The sequence below is a fragment of the Saccostrea echinata genome, unplaced genomic scaffold (genome assembly GCF_033153115.1).
Source record: "Saccostrea echinata isolate AGI-Se365-2 ecotype Australia unplaced genomic scaffold, CSIRO_AGI_Sech_v1 ptg000009l, whole genome shotgun sequence".
In the NCBI taxonomy this organism is placed as follows: Eukaryota; Metazoa; Mollusca; class Bivalvia; order Ostreida; family Ostreidae; genus Saccostrea; species Saccostrea echinata.
In genome coordinates this window covers 11,977,919-11,998,281 of record NW_026889758.1, presented here as the reverse complement: position 1 = coordinate 11,998,281, position 20,363 = coordinate 11,977,919, and the positions used below count along the sequence as shown (strand labels likewise).

General features: G+C 32.7%; 1 protein-coding gene across 1 annotated transcript in view; it reads left to right on the top strand.

Moving 5' to 3' along the window:
• The window catches only part of LOC133182440 (uncharacterized), a 75,678-nt gene extending 57,851 nt beyond the window's left edge, over positions 1-17,827 (top strand). The window contains exons 2-11 of the mRNA XM_061317290.1: positions 2,985-3,140; positions 12,360-12,797; positions 12,951-13,133; positions 13,884-13,990; positions 15,352-15,519; positions 15,744-15,863; positions 15,990-16,196; positions 16,409-16,523; positions 16,612-16,817; positions 17,206-17,827. Of these exons, the coding sequence (XP_061173274.1) occupies positions 2,985-3,140; positions 12,360-12,797; positions 12,951-13,133; positions 13,884-13,990; positions 15,352-15,519; positions 15,744-15,863; positions 15,990-16,196; positions 16,409-16,523; positions 16,612-16,817; positions 17,206-17,328 (1,823 nt within the window). The 3' untranslated portion in view covers positions 17,329-17,827. The remainder of the gene's footprint in view (positions 1-2,984; positions 3,141-12,359; positions 12,798-12,950; positions 13,134-13,883; positions 13,991-15,351; positions 15,520-15,743; positions 15,864-15,989; positions 16,197-16,408; positions 16,524-16,611; positions 16,818-17,205) is intronic.
• The last annotated feature ends 2,536 nt before the right edge of the window (positions 17,828-20,363 follow it).

Below are 20,363 nucleotides of genomic sequence, written 5' to 3'. Positions count from 1 at the left end.
ATGAATGAAGAATGCCAGACTTTAATGTTTTAAGATCGAATATGTCATTGAAACACTATTCAACGGAGACACATAGACTTCATTTCTTCTGGAACATAATATTAGGTGACACTTTTTCTTTGACTCCAAGGACTTGTCTAGTGTGCAAAATCCACAAATACAGGCGGAGTGAGGAATCAATATTTAGACGATTTAATGGAAAAACATTCTGCCACTTTAGTACAGGAGTCATTCATAAGTTTTCTTATGTCAAAATGTAAATGTCAGCAGATCTGAAACATCGCACATTAATCTGGAACTAACTTCTTTAAAAAGGGGTAAGATAGAATTTATTTTAAATTATTCTAAGAAGAGTTTTTAAAATCTCTATGACGTAGTCTTTGGGTAAATAATATTTTTAAATAAAGATTAATAAATTCAAATTTTACTGATTCTGCTGATGGTTTCAAACCATTTTCCGTCGGTCATTATTTTGAGATACATGTAATGTGTTACGACAGTATATCGACTGTCTCTGGAAATGCATTCTGATTTTTTATTTTTTCCATTGGAGATGGTGTTTCAAAGATGAAATCAATCAGGAATAAGTTACCACTATCCGTTACAATTCTGCATCTTGGTAGCGTTCTTCAAATTCTAACAATTTATCACAACACCAGCGAGAACCCATTTTATACATGCATGTATATGTATGTATATGTATCTTTTATACAAAAACTTACAAAAACGAATATACAAAACTAGCAAGTAAAAATTCAAATTAGAACATAATCTCCTCTGAAATTGAAGGCAGAGGAGAATAAATGCAAATTTTATTTTCAAAAAAATATCCCGTATGTGAACTGTACCTCAGTGGTGTAAATGAAAAAGTTTGCGGGAAGGAGTTGATATTTTGTAGTATAAAATGAATGTCCGTAGGATGCCTATATCGATCTCTCTTTAGGCCGTTGGAATATTTACCTGCATGACTTTCTAGATGTTGAATCAAGTCAAGGGATATGTTGTATGTTTCGTTTTCTATGTTACACAATGTATACATGTATGTATATGAATCAATAATTGAGAGACGTTTTCACAGAGATAAAAGAATGGCAACTCTAACGAAAGCTTAATCATTCTTTCAGGTGACATAGAGTGGAAACAAAAAAGTACGTATATTCTCTCTCTCTCTCCGTGTGTGTGTATGTGTGATCAAAGATTGTCTTACCAAATGCATTAGTCATACTTTTTGTACTATCAAGTGCTTCCACATTACAAATCCAGACTAAATATTATCTGTCATCGACCTTGGACTCTGTCAAGGTTAATTGAATTTTACCTATTTTATTTTTAATATTTCCGAAAACAACAACAAAAAGGAAAAAAAGAAAAGAAAAAGAAAGAAAGAAAAAAGAAAAGCTAGAAATCTTGTTTTTGGTATAATTCAGTATTAAATAAATTATTTACCAGAATTTCTTATTTCTAACAATTTAAACTTCTTTGTGGAGGAATATTTTGATATTAAAGAAAATAAAAGAAAACATTAGTCAATATTAACATCGACGCATAAAGATAACCAAAGTACTGATACAGCACTGAAGCACGGAACAAATTAATATATTTAATCGTAATAATATCTTGTGGATTCTCATATGTTATGACAATAACATAAAAAAAAATTTATGAAAATTTGACCTTAAAATGAAAGAAGATGGGTGAACAAGGCGGGCGAAGTGCCTATAGTGCGACAAACATGAAGTGAAAAATAAAATCTCAATTATATCGAAATTTTCTTTGATATTTCAACTAACATTAAAGTATACTTTATGTAAAATCTCTACAATTTACAAAAATCTCACAAAGACTGAAATTATTTGCCTACGAAATAGCATACACACACGAAAGAGGACAAAAAGCATCATTTTCTCATACTTTAACAAAATTTTTCGATATGAGTGGGTCTTCGCTCCATTTTTTTGAAAGTTAATCCTAAAAGTTTGCATAAAAATATTCATTTTTTAGTTTACAAAAACATGGAGCAAAGACCCACTATACCTTAAAAGTACACTTTTATGACAAAGCATTCGCATCTTTCCGAGAAATACTTGAAGTCCATTAAGTCAAGGGTCATATCACAAACATGATTTAAATACCACTATTTATCAGGAGCTGTGTAGCGTAGTGGTTAGCGTGTTAGTCTCAAAGCAGTATGATACCTCGGATTTTTATTGTAAGGGGGTTCGAATCCCACGAATACCATTTTATTTTTTTAATAAAAGAATAATTTTTTCCGAGATCTTTTTTTCTCAGAAAAGTTTTGTTGATCATAATTTCATGAATTTCAATAATGAGAATTTTACTTTAAATACTTAATTCACAAATTGAATATAATTTTTTTAATATCTGAAGCTATAGGCATTCTGAACGCCTTGTTCACCCATCTTCTTTGAAATCTAACAATGTAACAAATTATCAAATGAAAATGTTTGGACCTTATACCATGGTCCGATTGAAACAATTTTTTTTTCAACTGTTTAGAAGAAAACCTTGCATCACTTTTTGGCTTGATTTGTTGTGTCCTTCGATCAGAGCACTCTTTTTCTTTAGAGTAGCTTAAATTCAGACAGTACCTCGGCGGCTTCCGGTAGAGGCCTTACGCGACCCCGTCTATAAACAGTTAATTTTCTCTTGACATTTTTAATAGCGAGAGGCATTTAGTAATATTTTGCTAAACATCATGTATAATGAAAGCATTTTTGAACAATTAAGTTACAGTTAATTGGATATCAGATTGTTTTATTATGAAATTTAATAATAATGCAACTCCAACAAACAATTATTCAAAGTATTCATTTGACGATAATATACATATGTAGGATAATATCAATGGAATATCAAATAAATACCCACTGAATATGTTATAGGTATTGTCATATAAAGTACAAGATTTATGACACATCTGACTATCACTCTTTGTTATCTAAATGAAGTTTCATCTGTTTCAGTGGCGCCCTTAGAGTTGGCCGCCATGTTGATCGCCATTGTAAGTCTCGTGCTGTTTGGCGTGGGACTTCTATGTTTCTGCTGCTGGAAATTTCCCTCCATCAGAACTAGAACTTACTGGGACAAACAGACAAAGAAAATACTCAGATCTATATATAGTAAGTAATGCTAAATGTATTATTGTTTTGCGGGTGAAATATATGTTACAAGAGTAAATTCAAAGCTCATACATGAGCCATTTTCTAAAGCTGAAACTTTGCACAGCGCTTGTTAATTAATGTCCCCTTACTTTTTCAAAGAAATGCCTTGATAACAAATCCTAAATAATTGATGTCCTTTTTCATTCTGTGACGCTTGTAAATTTACGTAACTAATGCTAACTAAATCATGCCACTTGCAATTGCGTCGGTAGTGCACAAAAACGATAGAATCTGGTATTCTCTCATTCAGAAACACTAGTGTTTAACATTTACATACCAAGAAGTACCCATGTTTTAACATGGAAAAGCTATAAGTGAGATACACGCGGACAATTGAAATATTTCCCCTTTATTCAGCATCAAGGATTTCCGGGGTTTTTTTTTAACTACAACAAGGCACTATTTGTTTCCAGTAGCTAAAGCACATATACTTGTATTAATAATTCTGTACAATCGTGTTTCATCTGTGTATTAAGTGTTACTTTCGACCAAGAGGTGATGCTTACGTCATTACATTTGCCGTCAGCGACATGTACAAACTATCCAGTGGACGACTAAATTTCAGGTGGGAGAATCGCTTCACTGAGTAAAACCTCACGTAAACCTTGATGTAACTCACCCTTTTCTGATGCATTATACATCAACATATTGAAAACAGGATGTGCTTGTGAAACACTGATGTCCTCGTATGGCAACTTATAGCGAAGGTTAAACTTTCTCAAAAGCAATTCAAATATGTTGGTACCCAAAGTAAGGTCGTGTATCGAGGAATATATCTGTGAAAAATGAAAGTCCTAACAGCAACCATAGAAATATGGAAAAGGATAGAGTTTTTTAAAAGTAGGTCAAACATTAAGATCAAGTTCAAATGGTCAAAATTAATGGTGCCCAAGGAAGGCCTTCTCACTAGAAATACACATGTGAAATTTGAAAGCCCTAGCACCAACCATTCAAATGTTTTGGCGAAATTTGTCCGTTGTCCGTCCGTCTACCTTTCCACCTGTCTGTTAATTCTTCATCAGAACAATTGGACCTATTTCATCCAATATCGTTGAGTGAAGGGGACTCAAATTTGTTCAAATGAAGGCCACGCCCTCTTGAAAGGGGATATAATCAAGAAAAGGCTAGAATAGGATTAATGTTTTAAAAAAATCTCCCTCGAAAACCAGTGAACCAGATAAAATGAAACTTGTATGAAAGCTTCCTGACATAATAAAGATTCAAGTTTGTTAAAATCATGGCCACTGTGATTAGGGTGGGACCACAGTAGGGGATTAAACTTTTACATGTTCATAAAGGAAAAAATCTCTTTGAAAATCTTCTTGTTAAGAACAGGGCCATGATTAGTCATATTAATATGCAAGCATCTTCAGATAGTGCAGATTCAAATTTGTTCAAATCATGGTCCCTGGGGGTAGCATGGGGCTACAATAAGGGATAACAGTTTTACATATGAATATAAAGGAAATCAAGAAATAATTTTTTCAGTGATGCAGACATATATTGTGTCACTGTGGTTGCATTTTTTTAATTTTTAAATCATGGACCTTGGAGTAAGGTGGGAAATAAAATCAAGATTAAATTTTACATAATGCATGTATAGAGGAATTCTTTTTCCCGGAACAGCAATGTCATTTATATTAGTCATATATTCCGGAACAGCAATGTCATTTATATTAGTCATATATTTCGGAACAGCAATGCCATTTATATTAGTCATATATTCCGGAACAGCAATGCCATTTATATTAGTCATATATTCCGGAACAGCAATGCCATTTATATTAGTCATATATTTCGGAACAGCAATGCCATTTTATATTAGTCACATATTCCGGAACAGCAATGTCATTTATATTAGTCACATATTCCGGAACAGCAATGTCATTTATATTAGTCACATATTCCGGAACAGCAATGTCATTTATATTAGTCATAATGATATAGAGGCAGCTAATATGGCGAGGATTCAATTTTGGTTAAACCATAACCTCATATTGCTTGGTTTGAGCCACAATAAAGTATCAAAAGTTTTCATTAGAATTAAAAGGGGGATTTCAAAACTTCTAAGGAAGAGCAACAGTGCCAAGGTAACTTAGGTGAGCATTGCGGCTCATTTACTTCTTGCTATTTTGTGGAGTTTGTCTCGACGAAAAAAAATATTCTCTTTTTTTTTAAATTGTAAGTCAACTCACGTGTATATTGTAGAGAGCTATTCGCTATTTTTGTGAATGTTTCAGCAAATTAAATAATTAGTTAAGGATTTAATTTCTACATGTGATGATACGTGTATTTCATTTGTAAATTCATTTTGTCTCTGAAATGAAAACCAAAGGTTGCTATAGAAAGAGCTTAGAGGAAATTATTGACCTCTATGTATGTCCTTGGGGAAAGAAAATACCTTTGAGAAACCAAAAAAAAACCTTATTAATTATTTTTCCAGACATATAATTGAGTAGAACAGCAGTAATGTTACAATAATTTGATTAAATCCTAGAATAGATACATAATTTCATATGTCCATTTTCAAACATGAGGAACTGTCTTGTCGTTTGCTTAAGGAGGCTGGGGTCAAAAAAAATTCTTCAAAAGTCATCAAATTAGAAGAAAAGTGTAATATGATCATCAGTTACATTTTACTGTGAAAGATCACTTTTACTAATGAATCAGAATAATGGTTCTATATAGTCATTTCTTAATTTAGATGAATGGTTAACCTTTTCAGTTTATGTGAGTGGTGATGTAGTTGTTACATAAACTTTAAATTGTCACTTTTGTGTCTATTTTGATAACAGAAAACGTGCCACAGATGTAGAGAGAAGAGGCATAGTCCTGTTTATCAATTCACCATTATGTAAAGCACCTGTTTTTTTTTTTAAACAAACAAACAAAAATAATACAAAACAAAACAAAAATGCAAATACTATAATGAACATATATTTTCCCTCTTTTGGTCGTCAGTGCTTGTCTCATTTATTGTTTATTATGTAGATAACGTATCGTTTTGTGTGTGTGTGTGTATTTGTGTGTATTTTATGTGTATTTGGATGTTTTACTGACTAAAGACGATAACGGCCAACTAACATCTAAACTGTATGACAAACGAGATGGTTCAGATTTCCCAACTCCAAATGCCTTTATTTATGTAGTAATATTCAACTATCACCTACATACGGGGTTTATGTCTCCCAACCCAAAATAAAACATGTATATCGCAGGTGATGACCACAGAAATCTTTGTAAAATAATAATCACAGAAATACATCTAAAATAACGACCACAGATAATGAACACAGATATATTACAAATAAACTTTATGACAAACGTGATGATTCAGCTTTTTCCATCGCCAACTTTATTTATGTAGTAATATTCCACTATCACCTGCATACGGTATTTATTTCTCCGAACTTATTTGAGACGCAAGAGCATGCTCTGAATACGATCAATTTTTAAACCGAGTCAGTCTACTGACATATAAGTTTTATGATACAGGGATTTCAACAACCTCTTTTAAAGTCAGCATTTTCGAAATTTTTTGTTCGATATAATGACCTTGTTTGCAAATACGACATTATCATTGGGTCGTAATTTGACTGACATGTTTTATACCAATTGTTAGTGAAATATGAGATTTTTATAATTACCTTATTTATTTTAATACAGTATATAATGATACTTTGTATTAGCTATAACTATTGACTGTAAATATTATGTTATGATTTCCTTAAATTTAGAAATTTCGATTGTTGTTCCATAAAGAATTACTTTTTTTTTTACCTTAATGTTGTCAGCTTTTTTTTTTCATTATTTCATTATCCGGATCGAACTTAACAATACACGCTTCAGCGGATTGCGTAGGGCCCTTACAGATAGGTCAGGTTTTCCAGTGTTTCTAAAAATATTCTTTACTGTGTTTGCCAACATTTTTTAACCATGTCATTCTCTTTTTTTACAACCTAAGATAAAGTTAGGTTGAGTGCACGCAAACATTCAATACATTCTTTTTATATAATGATTAATATTGGCGCATATTTCCCATTTACAATGTTTACAAATGTCAAAAAGCTAACCACAGCTTGAAGTCTTTACGTTTCAAAAGGACATCACACAGAAGGACCGAAAGCACACCTCTGGTGCGTAAACCGTTGTCGCCAAACGGTCGGAGGCAAAGGCAACATTTTTAGACCATGCATTGTGACGACAATTATCCCAATTAAAAGGCTTCTCCACGCGAAGCCAACACTTTGAACATTACTGATATTTAACCTTTTAGCAGAATGAATGTTCATCTGATGTGAGGATTGTCATATCCAGAGAAAAACGACATTGATTTTACGACAATAACACCCTCCCTTAAACTGTTTACAGCTAATGGTGATTTCGGGATTCGAATTTGTCATGGCAACCGTTATCAAATCAGAAAACAGAGATCCCTGGCCACTGACACTATTATATGAAATTGACAGCAGATTTACTTTTCTAACATTTTACACTACTTCTGTGACAACTTAATCTAAAGCATCTTGTATGGCTAAGCACATAATCTCGTGGTTCTTAGCAATTTATCATCCTCCACGTTACTGCGCGGAATTAGGGTTCTAACCTAAGCAAAAAAAAAATATTGATCAGTAATCACTCTTTTGTACGTTAATTAAAACAATCCACTTCAAAATTTATAGTCATGTATTTTTTTTTCATTTTTTTTTCTCTTTTTCCTAATTGTTCTTCTAAGGAACGCAAATAAATTTCAGGAATAATCTAATTTTGAATTTAACGATTAAAATCATAGAAAGATTAAACACATCAAATTTCGTCGATGAATTTATACCCGTTTGAATAATATCTTTGTTCTCTTTAGTTAAATTTTGAATGTTTTTCTACCATGTATGCATACAATGAATATGTTTTTTATATAGCAATGTCAAAACAGCATGCGCAGTATTACTACGAATCGTCTCTCAATGCCTTCGTCTCAATGCCTTTCTTCTCGTTTTTGTTATAATCATAGATTTGCAAATAACTTTTTTTTTTTTTATTAAATATTAGCCAAAAAAGTAATACATGATTTCTGAGTCAGATTGACTTAATTGCACAAATGTCGAAGACAGGGGAAAAAGTACAGTCACTTCAATTATTTCAGTATCTTTAAATTTCATTAAACTATGTGAAACTGTCTTATGAAATTTTTTTTAATAATAACGAGTGTCATTTTAGTCGGACATTCAATATTAATTTTCGTCTGAATTATGATATATATATATATGTTTAAAAAAACATTTTTCAAACTAAATTGCCTTCTGAAATAAATGTTTACAACTAGCTGCAGAAGGAAAATGATGTTATCTCTATATGACATGTCAAATGTTGCAATTTTCGATCTTTTCCACTTATACTCGTATTCTATGATACTCAGTTTGCATTGTATAGTTCACAATTTTCAAGTGTATTGTATAATTTTTATTTGTATTGTATCGACGATGTTTTATCAATTAACGATAGTTATTTTCATTCGTACGTCGACTCGATACAGATCCTAGTGAACTTGAAATAAAAGACACTATTTGAAATAAAAGAGTCTACCACATCGGTTTCATATTTAGATGTTTTACTGACTATAGACGATAAAGGTTAATTAACGACTTAATTGTATGACAAACGAGATGACTTTTGCTTCTCCATCGTCAACTTTCCTTATTTATGTAGTAATATTCCACTATCACCTGCTTATGGTATTTATGTTTCCCAGCTTATTCGCTACTCAGGGGCTTGCTCTGAGTACCATCAATTTTTAAAGCGAGGCAGACTACTCACTGATAAGCTGATGTTAGAGGGATTTCAACAGCCTCGTTTAAAGTTAATATTTCGTAAAGTTTATGGTCGTTATAATGACCTTGTTAGCAAAAAATAGCCTATCATTGTATGGTTATACCACCCAATGATAGGTTATTTGGCTGACTTGTTTCATACCAATTGTTAGGCCTTTGTTTTTGTACAGGATTGACTTCGGATTGTTCCATCTACCTGATCAATACAAAGGGCACACGGCGGGTGTGACCGGTCAACAGGGGATGCTTACTCCTCCTAGGCACCTGATCCCTCCTCTGAAATTTCCAGGGGTCCGTGTTTTATGCCATCTTCACATATTTGTATTGTTTGTGGATTTTATTTTTAGTTCGATCACTGTTCGTTATTTTTACCTTTTACATTTTATTTATATTGTATTATATTTACATGTATTTGTATTGTATCATTTCTTATTTGTATTCTATAATTTTTCATTTGTATTGTATATTTTTATTTGTAATCTTTAGCTTTCTTTTTATTCTATAATTTCCATTTGTATTGTATATTTTTATTTGTATTTTATCATGTCTATCTGTGTTCGTTATTCGTTCTTTGTATTGTATAATATACTTTTTGTATTCTATAATATTCCAATATGTGAATTCCATTTGTATTCGGTAACATCTGTTACTTCTTCTGCGCACCTGATCCCACCTCTGCAATTTTCAGAGGGTCTGTGTTTTATGCCCTGTTCACAGACTTGTATTGTTTTTGTTTGTTGGTTGGTTGTTGTTTTTGTTTTGTTTGTTTGTTTGTTTTTGTTTTTTTTTTTTTGATCGATCACTGTTCGTTATCCTCATCTATTTCATCTTTATAAATTAAACAATATGGAAATTTTAATATATAATACAAACAGAAAATATACCATACAAATGTAAAATCATAGAATACAAATTGAAAAGTATTCAGTACAAATGGAAAACATACATTACAAATGAAAAATTATGCAATACGCAAGGAAAATTATAGAATACATATGGAACATTATATAATACAAATAGGAAGATATAAAAAACAAATGGAAAGTTATACGATACAAATGGAAAGGACCGAATATTGCAACATTTGACGTGCCATACACTTTATTTTCCTAAGAAATTCAGCACCCACGGAAGAAAAAGCGCATTTAATTCTTGCCGATCCACGATCGCCATTTTTACCTGTAAACAAACTCATTCTTCACTTGCCGAGGTTCACGAAGGCGTTGTAAATAGTCATAAATTTGAAATTCTTATGTCTACCACGAATATTGATTCACTAAAAAAATGTCTTTATTTGTTAAGAAAATATTTTCCTGTTTTCAGTAAAATTGTATTCTATTGATTATTAACCCACTCTTCCTTACTCGACCTTGTATTTTGTATGATATATGTAAATATGTTCATGTACCTCATATTACATTGTATGGTCCGAGCGTAACAAGCAAAATAAAAACGTTTCTGATACAAGCAAAGCGGTGACATCTTTTGGACGAAAATGTCTCAAGAATTCGTTGGTATAAAGAAACTGATGGCAGGTCTGTATTGTGGAAACAGATGAGAAAACAATCTCCCGTGATATTGATTGATTGAAAAGTTAAATCTACCTATGCTGCTTTTGCAATAATGCCAAATCTTGTATTTTATAAATTTATCTATTATAACGTATTTTGAAATGCGCATTTCAAAAAACGACAGTTTTTCCCTATATATTTACACATGCGCAACCTAATTTTTGGAAATTGGGGGGAGGGGGGATGCGCCCCCATATCCCCCTCTTTATTCGTCAGTGGGCTTCCATTGGCCATTATTAAAACCTTCATCTGATTTTTTGGGGAGTAAAAATAGATGCAATTTAATTTGTATGCCTACTTGAGTGATTTATAATGCACAATTTGTAAACAATAATCATTTAACAAAATGAAATGTATGGAGATAACGAACAGTATTCCTGCTCAAAAGTCCATTAAACAATAGAGAACAAGTTTAGCAATTTTATTGCAATGTTTAAAAAGCTGTTTCTCGAATAGTTTAAGCATTGTGAAATCTCGATTGCATTACAGAGGAATATTATTGTATATAAGACGTTTATAAAGAAAAAAGGTAGAATTCAAATTTAGTTACCTAATGGGTCTTTCGTTTTTTCATATCTTGAATGTAACGGGGGGAAATAACTATGTATCCTTCTCATTTGCGCTTTGTTTTTTTTCTTGGGGTGGGGTGGGGGGATTGAAGGCATAATGAAATTTGTACCACAGCTGATTCTTTTTAAAATATCTAAACAAATTATATTTTTATATTTAATTTCACAAGACATCTTATTTCATGTAAGAAGACATTGAATGCTTCATTGAAAACTTAATTGCACCAGATCTTTGATCCTTTCGGAATATTTACGAAGCGCATGTATAAAAGGGCCATGATTTGAACTTGAGTCATAATATATACGACAAAACACAGATCAATAAATGGTTTGTGGCAGTCTGTAGCAGGTAAATTAAAAATGATGAAGTCCGGAGTATCAAAGCTAACATATAATTGGAAATCTTCGGTTGCGAATTATTTTTCTGTTGAAATATAATCACCGACCACGTGGTTTAAGACCTTTTCCTAACCCAAGGCTAATCGCTCTGGCTCAATGTTTTGCTTGTCAGCACGTTAATTATATTTATTGCGATAAAGCTTCATTAGGAATTATTCGCCATTTCAAGATTCAAAGACAAAAGAGCTCTGAGCATCTGTCTCTTTGATTGCGCGTTCCTGTGGCAGTTAATCCGGTATACGGACACTTGACGTGCGGTAGCGTCGTGAGGTCGTGATAAAAATTATTGTCATTCCATAGTTTGGGATAATTCTAAAGATTAAGATGTTTTATCGCCCGGATGCCACGAAATGACCTTGTGTAGAAGTTCACACAAACTCCCAGATCAAATTTTTCTGTTTGATTAGCGGAAAACGGTGCGTTTCTTGAAAGACAATTGCAGGAATCGCAGACATTGAACAGTGCCGCTGTAACTGTAACAGTCGTCTTCGTCGTCGCAGGACTTTTCAATAATGGACTGCTTGTTTTTTGTAGATATGAAAAGCGTCACGGCGGTATGATCGGTCAGGATCCGTAAATTATCTTATTAGAATATGCTTGTGCGTTGAAATATGTCAATAACAGGATTATAAATCATTTTATCTTACCGAGTCACAAGAAAATAATGCTTTGACATTTAACTGTACTAGCATAATTAACTAAGAATGGGTGAAGTGGTTTCTAAGATCTCCACGTATCTTCCATTCAGGGATAATGAACCTGTTAATTCTAATTCAAATAATCTCCAAAATTCTATTTCTTCTTCCACAGACAAAATTCAAAAGGAAAAAGAAAAACCGAGTGACACGAGGACGCTAGTGATGCCTGCAATGCGCAGGCGCCAGTCGGAACAAACAACATTTGTTGTTCCACGGATATATGTGGATTATGGAAGTCGTAGAACTTCTTACGCTTCAGATTATTTTCGGAGATCATCAGGTGAAAGCGGAAGTAGCAGAAGGACTTCTTGTGCTTCTTCCCTTGCATCTATGGACGATAGAAGAGGTTCCGGAAGTAGTATAAGTAGCAGAAGAACTTCTGCAGCTTCTGATGTTGATCGGAGAGGATCCGGAAGTAGCATTTGTAGCAGAAGAACGTCTCTGTTATCTTCTGAGTGTCCGTCCCGAAGAGGATCCGGAAGTAGTAAAAGCAGCAGAAAGAGTTCAGATGCCAGTAGAATTGGTGATATTACAGACGACATTCTTGCTGGTACGTTGTTTCCTGTTTACATTTAAATTAATTTTGTTTCTCCACCATACTGAGAAGTTTACTTAATGTCATGATAGTCTTTTTTCTGGTGACATGCATTTATATGCAGAAAAATGCAGTAGCTACAAATTGAATTTTCCAAATACTGGGCAGATTTTTCAGATTGTGAAATCTTGGAGGAAGATTACCGATCAGTTATGCAGACACAGGAACCTCGAAGATCTAGTCTGGAAGAAAATATCGGCAAAACAGTGACTCCAGCTGAAAAGAAGATGTTGTATAGAAGGAGTCACTCCTTGGCGGAAATTCGACCCACGCACGTGTTTCTGCCTGAAGGTTTGAAACCGTATATTTCTTCAAGATTAAGTGATTAACGTTAAACATCATTGAAATTTATGATAAATCATTGTCCTATAATATACCCTGTGTAAATTTGAAATCGTAATTTTGCAAGGGTAAGTTAGTTGAAAATCAATATATCATGAGATTAAAAGGCATTTAAAGGCTTATCATTTGCATAAACTGGATTGTACAGTACTGGTAACCTAAAAACTAGTAGAGTAACAAAAATAAACGTTACACGATCAGCTTTTTTCGTTTAATCTGATATCTAGATTCTCGCCGCTCTGATATTCTGAGCTTTGATATTGCTACAGTTGTAATCTAATGTATTTACGTCAACTCCATACCAAGAATCAAAACAAAACCAATATGTCTTACAATAAACACGATATATCTATAATATTAATATTTAAGTTTTTTGGTGCTAGGCCATGTGAACAAAAAAAGAGTTCAAGGTTCATCTAAAAATTCTGTGAAAAATCTAATAATCATTTTCTTCTGTAATATCCCATACATAATCTCCACAATTTTTTTGCTGATATCAAATTCCAAGTGTTGGGAGTTCTTTTACCGGAAGTGCGTCATCAAAGAAAGCCGTACTTTCTCATTGCTCATTTATTGTAAGCATGTTCGACCCGTATGCAGGGAAATTTTATGTGTTTGTCGATTGGTAATACTCGTATAATACTATTAAATCTAGGAATTATTGCCATTAAATGATGGTGTACCTTCTTTGTGTTTTAGGACGAGGTCGCACAGACGGCAGACGGATAACTTTGTCCTCCTTGGCTCTAGACCACAATATAGCCACCGTCGGTCACCATTATCAACGAAAGAAGCCAAAATTCAATGTATGTTTCAACTATGGATTAAATCTGTATATAAAATACACATAGGTTCCCTTAATATTTTCATTAATTTGAAATGCTCAATTTTTCTGAAAAATTCTTTGAAATTAGAGCATTAATATATTCTTCATTAATGTTTATTTCTCAATATTTAATCTAATGTCAATTAAGAATATTTGAGGAATCAAATTTATTCAGATTCCTCAAAGTGGATTATTTGAACGATCCTTGCTCTAATGGCGTTTTTTTTTTCTATATAATTCAGTAGATCTGACATAATTATAAGAGGAATTAAGGTCAGACAACATGCTCCTCAATAATATATAATTTTCCTAAGAATTTGTGATTGAAGTATTGCTACTTTTAGAAGTTTCACAAAAAATTGAGGTGCTTTACTGGACATTTGTGCAAGATTGCACAGGATGTCATTTCCTATATTTTTCTACTGAAAATCACTTGAATCGCTGATATCACAATTTTGTGTGTATATTTTTTGAAACATTTTGAAAACAGCTTAAAAATCAGAAGATTATAATTATTTTTGGTTTGAAAACAAATATTCGAGGTGTGTGTCGTCAGACCTTAAAGTAGACATGGAATTTTCTTATGTTTTAAGATAAAACCATCCCAATCTTTGTCATATCACCCTACTGTAGTTTGGTTTGATAAGTAGAAGATTTTAGATGTACAAAAATATCAAGTATTTCACAGTAACGTACTCTTTTCAATAACTGTAATCCGCTGAGTTGTTGTTTTAAAAACAGAAACCCAGTGACACTGGGTAAGATCTTTTTCTTCAGGAAACCTTAGTCTTCACACTCTCTAAGAGTAATGTTTTGCAGTGATGTGATATACTTCAACTTATTCTCCTCATGCTTTCACTTGTCATGAATAATTATTGATTAACAACCGTCATTATACAAAGAAATCTCAAGCAGAAGACAGCGTTTGAAGTTTTTCATACAAGATTTGATATTTCTGATTATTGAATTGTATTCACTCTGGCAGAAGACGGAGAGCGGCGTTTTTGCTTCAATATTTCATGTATTTGTTGCCAAGAATTAAAACAATTCTAATCAGAAACAACGTACATTATGCCAAGTCACGCGTTTTGAGAAGCTTTTGTTTGCAATGAGAAAAATACTACGTAATTTAGCAATGATATATGTACATGTATGTATCATGTATGTTTAAGATTTATTTAACTCAAATCAACTTGGACATCATTCAAGGATCAAGAAATATTTTAGATAAATACGGTATTGATTAGTGAACTCTATAGGTATACTCTTTTAAAGTCTTCTATTGCGTATTTTGTATTTTGTAAAAGCAATCCATCATATTTTGCCTCCATTTGCTAACAGAGACCGAGTGGGATTGGGCTACCAGACAAACCTGTTGTCATGCACGACTTGAACTTGGAGGAAATGGTGGTTCCCCGATTGGCGGCTCCACTGCAGCCTACAGGAAAACTAAAGATCCAGTTTCAGTATTCAGAGGACAGAACTTCCTTAACTGTTATCATCATTGAGGTCAGTATACAACTATACATGTCACGATTTTTTTACTCATAAGTTAAAAAAGCACGTCATATGATACAGACTTAAGGCACAAACATTGCAGAGAGACTGCTACTTTTTTCAAATACAAGAATTAAATATTGCAGATTACATTTTGTACAACATATATAAAGTTTATAATTTTTTTTTAAGATTTGGCAAATATGATAAATAATAATTCAATTTGTGTTTACCAGGCCAGACGGCTTAGAATAGAGGGTATACCAAACGATACAGAGTTAAATCCCTATGTGAAAGCATTCCTTGTTCCAGGAAAATCTTTCAAATATAGAACAAAAACAATTCCAAAAACAAAGGTAAGTATCTGTAGAAAATATGACAACATTACACATGTACTACAACAGCACATCAAACAGATGTGGTTAAATATTCAGTTAATTTAATTTCTGGAATAGAAAAAAAGTATTTTTTATCAATTACAGAATCCTGCTTTTTTGGAGAAGTTCATAATAAATGATGTTCTACCAAGCGATATTAACGATGAAACCGTTCTTGAATTCCAAGTCTATTCCTCACATCACGTGACCAGACGTCACTTAGTGGGCGTGGCGTCAATATCTCTTAGGGCAATAGAAACTTTAGAAAACGGATTAGTGGACCTCACTATCATGCCACAAACTGTTTGCAGGGTAAGTATAAGGAAAAAGATACCAAGTTGATTTAATTCAAGAATAAACAGGAATATAGGATTAAAACGTGTATGTATACCTACGACATTTTTATTGTCATTTTTGTACATAAAACCCTTAATTCACTAGAAAAGAAGGAATACTTGATATAAGTATTTTCTATGATTTTTGCAGTGCTTTGCTTTATGATTAACCAATTTTTTTTACTTCAGCTTCATCAAGGTGATATAAGGATATCAGGCTGTTATCAGCCAGTTGCTGGTAAAATGGTTTTCAACATTTTAGAAGCAAGGAACATCCCTCGTGTTTCAATACTTGGTGCTGTCAGTAAGTCAATTTATTGTATCATAAAGCTATCTAAATCAGCATTGTATTTCAACCTTGGAACTATGAAATCAAAATTTTTGTTTTGTAGATCCGTATGTAAAGATAGAAATGTATGTCAACGGAGTTAGAGAAGCAAAGGGCACCACAAAAACCCGCCAAAATACTCAGGACCCCATGTGGAACCACCAGGCTGTGTTTGAAATTAACAGAGAAAACCCTAAACTTCTTGGTCATGTTTTCTTGTTTCGTGTTTTTCACAAGGATATGATGATGGGTGTCCAGGAAATTGGACAGGTATTCCCAAGTAATATTGATATATATATATATGTAGATACATGTGGTCATAGAAGTCGCTAATAATTGGTATATGAACATGTCTACCTTGTACATCTTTTTTTATCAGCATTGGCTGTGAAGTTGATTGATAAATTAGTACAATATTGTCCTATCCTAGCAAACATTACGGCGTATGAAATGTTACAAAGACATTTTATTTTCAAAACTTGGACTAAAAAAAAAAATAAAGCAGTGTTGGTATTTATCAATGCAACCTGCTCATTTATTAAAGAGATCGGAATAAACTTGTCAACTCGGTTTAACTTGTTAAGAGATGGTGAAGATCTTTTTTTCATTTTTTTTTATTATTCTGAGAGTTTGATTTTTTTTTTTTACTAATTTATAGGTAGAATTTGGTTGGCACAGCCACGGGGAACAATTAGACCACTGGTACGACATTATGGAACATCCACATCGTCCCACAGACTACTGGCACCAAATCATCAAAACCAGCAAACTACAAACATAACACACATTCACACACTCATACACACTCACCAAAGAGCAAGAAAAATGTCGGCCAAAATTATAAAACCAATAGGAAGCACTAACAGGATATTAAAACCGAGGAAATCAGTGGGCATATTGTTATTATTCTGTGAATGAGCTATTTATCTCGTGAATGAAAAAAGGAAGTCTTACTTAGACTGAGATGAAACTAAGTAATCTTCAGTCTAACTTTAATTTTTATACATTTGGAAGTGATATTTTTCGTTTGATCCTTTTTCCTTAAATAACATATGATATGTCAGCTGTGAATTGAAAATGCTTACAAAATTACGACTGTAGTGTGATGAACCGTGCACCTGTACGTGTTATTATGTAACATAGACAGATGGAGAAGGTTGTAAATCAGCCTCTTCTATATATGGTAATCCTAGACAGACTTGTCCATATGCTGTGGTTTGTGTTTCATATTCTGACAGCCTGTGAATGTTTGGTAAAGACGTTTCTGGGTGTTTGTTGCTTTTTCGGATTCGTTTTTTTTTTTGTGTGTAACTTAAAAGTGAGATCAAGGAAAGCAAAATAAATTAGCTTTTAACATTATAAAAATGCTGCATGTAGTTGAGGGTAACATTGAAAATTTTCACCCCAAGAAAATATTTTTCAATCTTACCTCAACTACATGCAGTATTTATTATTTTATAAGGAATGTTTTATAGAAATACCAAGAAAGGTGAAGCGCGCGCGCATAGATTCCGCGCAGTCACTTTTTTTTAAATATTACCCGTCGTCAAGCAATGTTGACTGTTGCTAAGTTCTATCGCGCTGAAGGGCGTGGTTTCATCATTCGGGGGCAACAGTGTTTTTTTAATAAGTGTTTCTCGTCGAATGAAATTCAAGTTATTTACATGAAAGTATAATATTTCAAAATACAGCACTGTCTCGTACTTTATAGCTAGATAACAATCAACTAAAAATCTTTCTTTTTTTTTTTTACCTTAATACACAAATTGGCTTTTTATGGAACACAGTTTTGCAAAGCAGAAATGAATATATTTTGCTGAACAACACGCAGAAAAAAACATTGCTGATAAATTAAAATAGATTTCCCGTACAGTGTTTCACTGACTTTCAATATACATGTGTGTCTCTGAAACTAAAAAATGTACTTTTGTTAATATTCTGATATTATATCATAACCATAAGCAATTCCGATTGAAGTATATCATCATAAGTATACATTACATGTATTTTGATTGAGAGCATGAAACGTGTTATATATCTCAAAATTCTTGCATAAAAACACCAAAGCCAAACATTATTAATTATAATATCTCTTATTTATTTCTTATTACATACAGGTATTTTTGTGAAAATGATCTCAATAGTTAGGAAAAAACATTATAAAGCCAGTTGTGAATGTTTCTAGAGTAAGGATGAATGAAAAGTGATCTTAATAATGTTTTGTAAATACATGTGTCTTCGAATCCCCTCCCCCTTTTTTTTACTTTAGGAGTTTTGAAGAGTGATAAACTTATCTTAACGAAAAATGTTTTATATGAAAGGATATATTTTGTTATTTATATAAGTAATTGTTAATATCTAATTGTACTCGTTTTAATTTAAAAAATCAATTAAGCAGTCATCTCTCTATCACATCCTTTTTAGAAAAACAGATGAATACTGTTGTTAATTCAAAATGTGATATCTATCAAATTTCTATTCTATAACTGTTGTTAACTGTAAAATTTTGTAAAAAGAAATTTGTTGATATAAATACTATTGATGAATAAAATTCTGTTTTACGTCAGTTTTATGTTTTTATGTCTTGTTAACCCAAGTATATTCCTTTCAAATGTTAGTTTAGTTAATAACAATGATGACATGACGTATGTCAATCTAACCATATAGTAAAAATACTATTAACAAACATGCAACACTTTGAATAAGGTTTGTTTGTGAAACACTGATGCCCTCGTATGGCAGCTCTGGGCCAAAGGTTTAAGTTTTTCAAACGTAGGTAAAATTCCAAGGTCAAGGCCAAGAGTTAAAAAAATGTTGGTACCCAAAGAAAATGTCTTGTCACAAGGATACATGTGAAATATAAAAGCCCTGGCACAAACCATTCAAAAGTTATGGGCAAGGTTAAAGACAGAGACAGGCGGACGGACAGGCCAATAACTATATGCCCCCGAATCTTCGATAACGGAGGCATACAAATTAACATGGACAGCATATAATCATAGAAATGTCATCAACAGAGCTGACTAAAACATGCGACAAAAAGTAACGTTTTCCTCCAAGTTGAGATTACAATTTAAAAGTGCCTAGATATTGACCATGTAAAGCAAAAGCCACCTAAGTGTTCTTGTTTTTCCTCCTCTTTCAACTATAATCCTGCGTGAAACATAATTACTCGTGATGTAAATAAAGTTGAAAACGACAACCTGAAATATCGAAAATTCAGGGAGCCCCAACTTTTCAAGTGGCAACAGAACTTCCTTTATATCATGATTTCTGTTGTACATGCCAGACAATGGGCAAAATATGAAGGGGAAGACCTCGATTTTTTCAGAATGGATAAAGGCTTTTGGAAATACATTGAAGAATCGTATTAGATAATTTAAAGGCAAAATACGAACTATCTATCCTTCCGTTTCAAGTAAACTGGAAGTTATTTAAGTATTAGAAAGACTACATGAACAATATGCTATGATTCCAGCTGATAAAGCCTTATATAGTCTTTTAAGGGCTCATTATTACAACTGCATTTTAGAAGAACTTGGCTAGTAATGCAACGTATTCTCACAGGTTCCCTTTCAAAGGATGAAATTCTTCAAAATCATGTCTCAGTTTAAATATTTTTAACATTTCGCTCAACATTAGTAACATAAGTGAATTTTCAAATTCGTTCAAAAACCTCATAAAAATTCTTACAAACAAAATCCAGTAAGTTTCACAAAGCCCTTTCTTTACTCCTCTTTTAAAAAATATCAACTGCTGCGAAGGAGACAACTTTAGTCGCTATGTGCTATTATTATAGTTTTTCCAGAAGTGGTT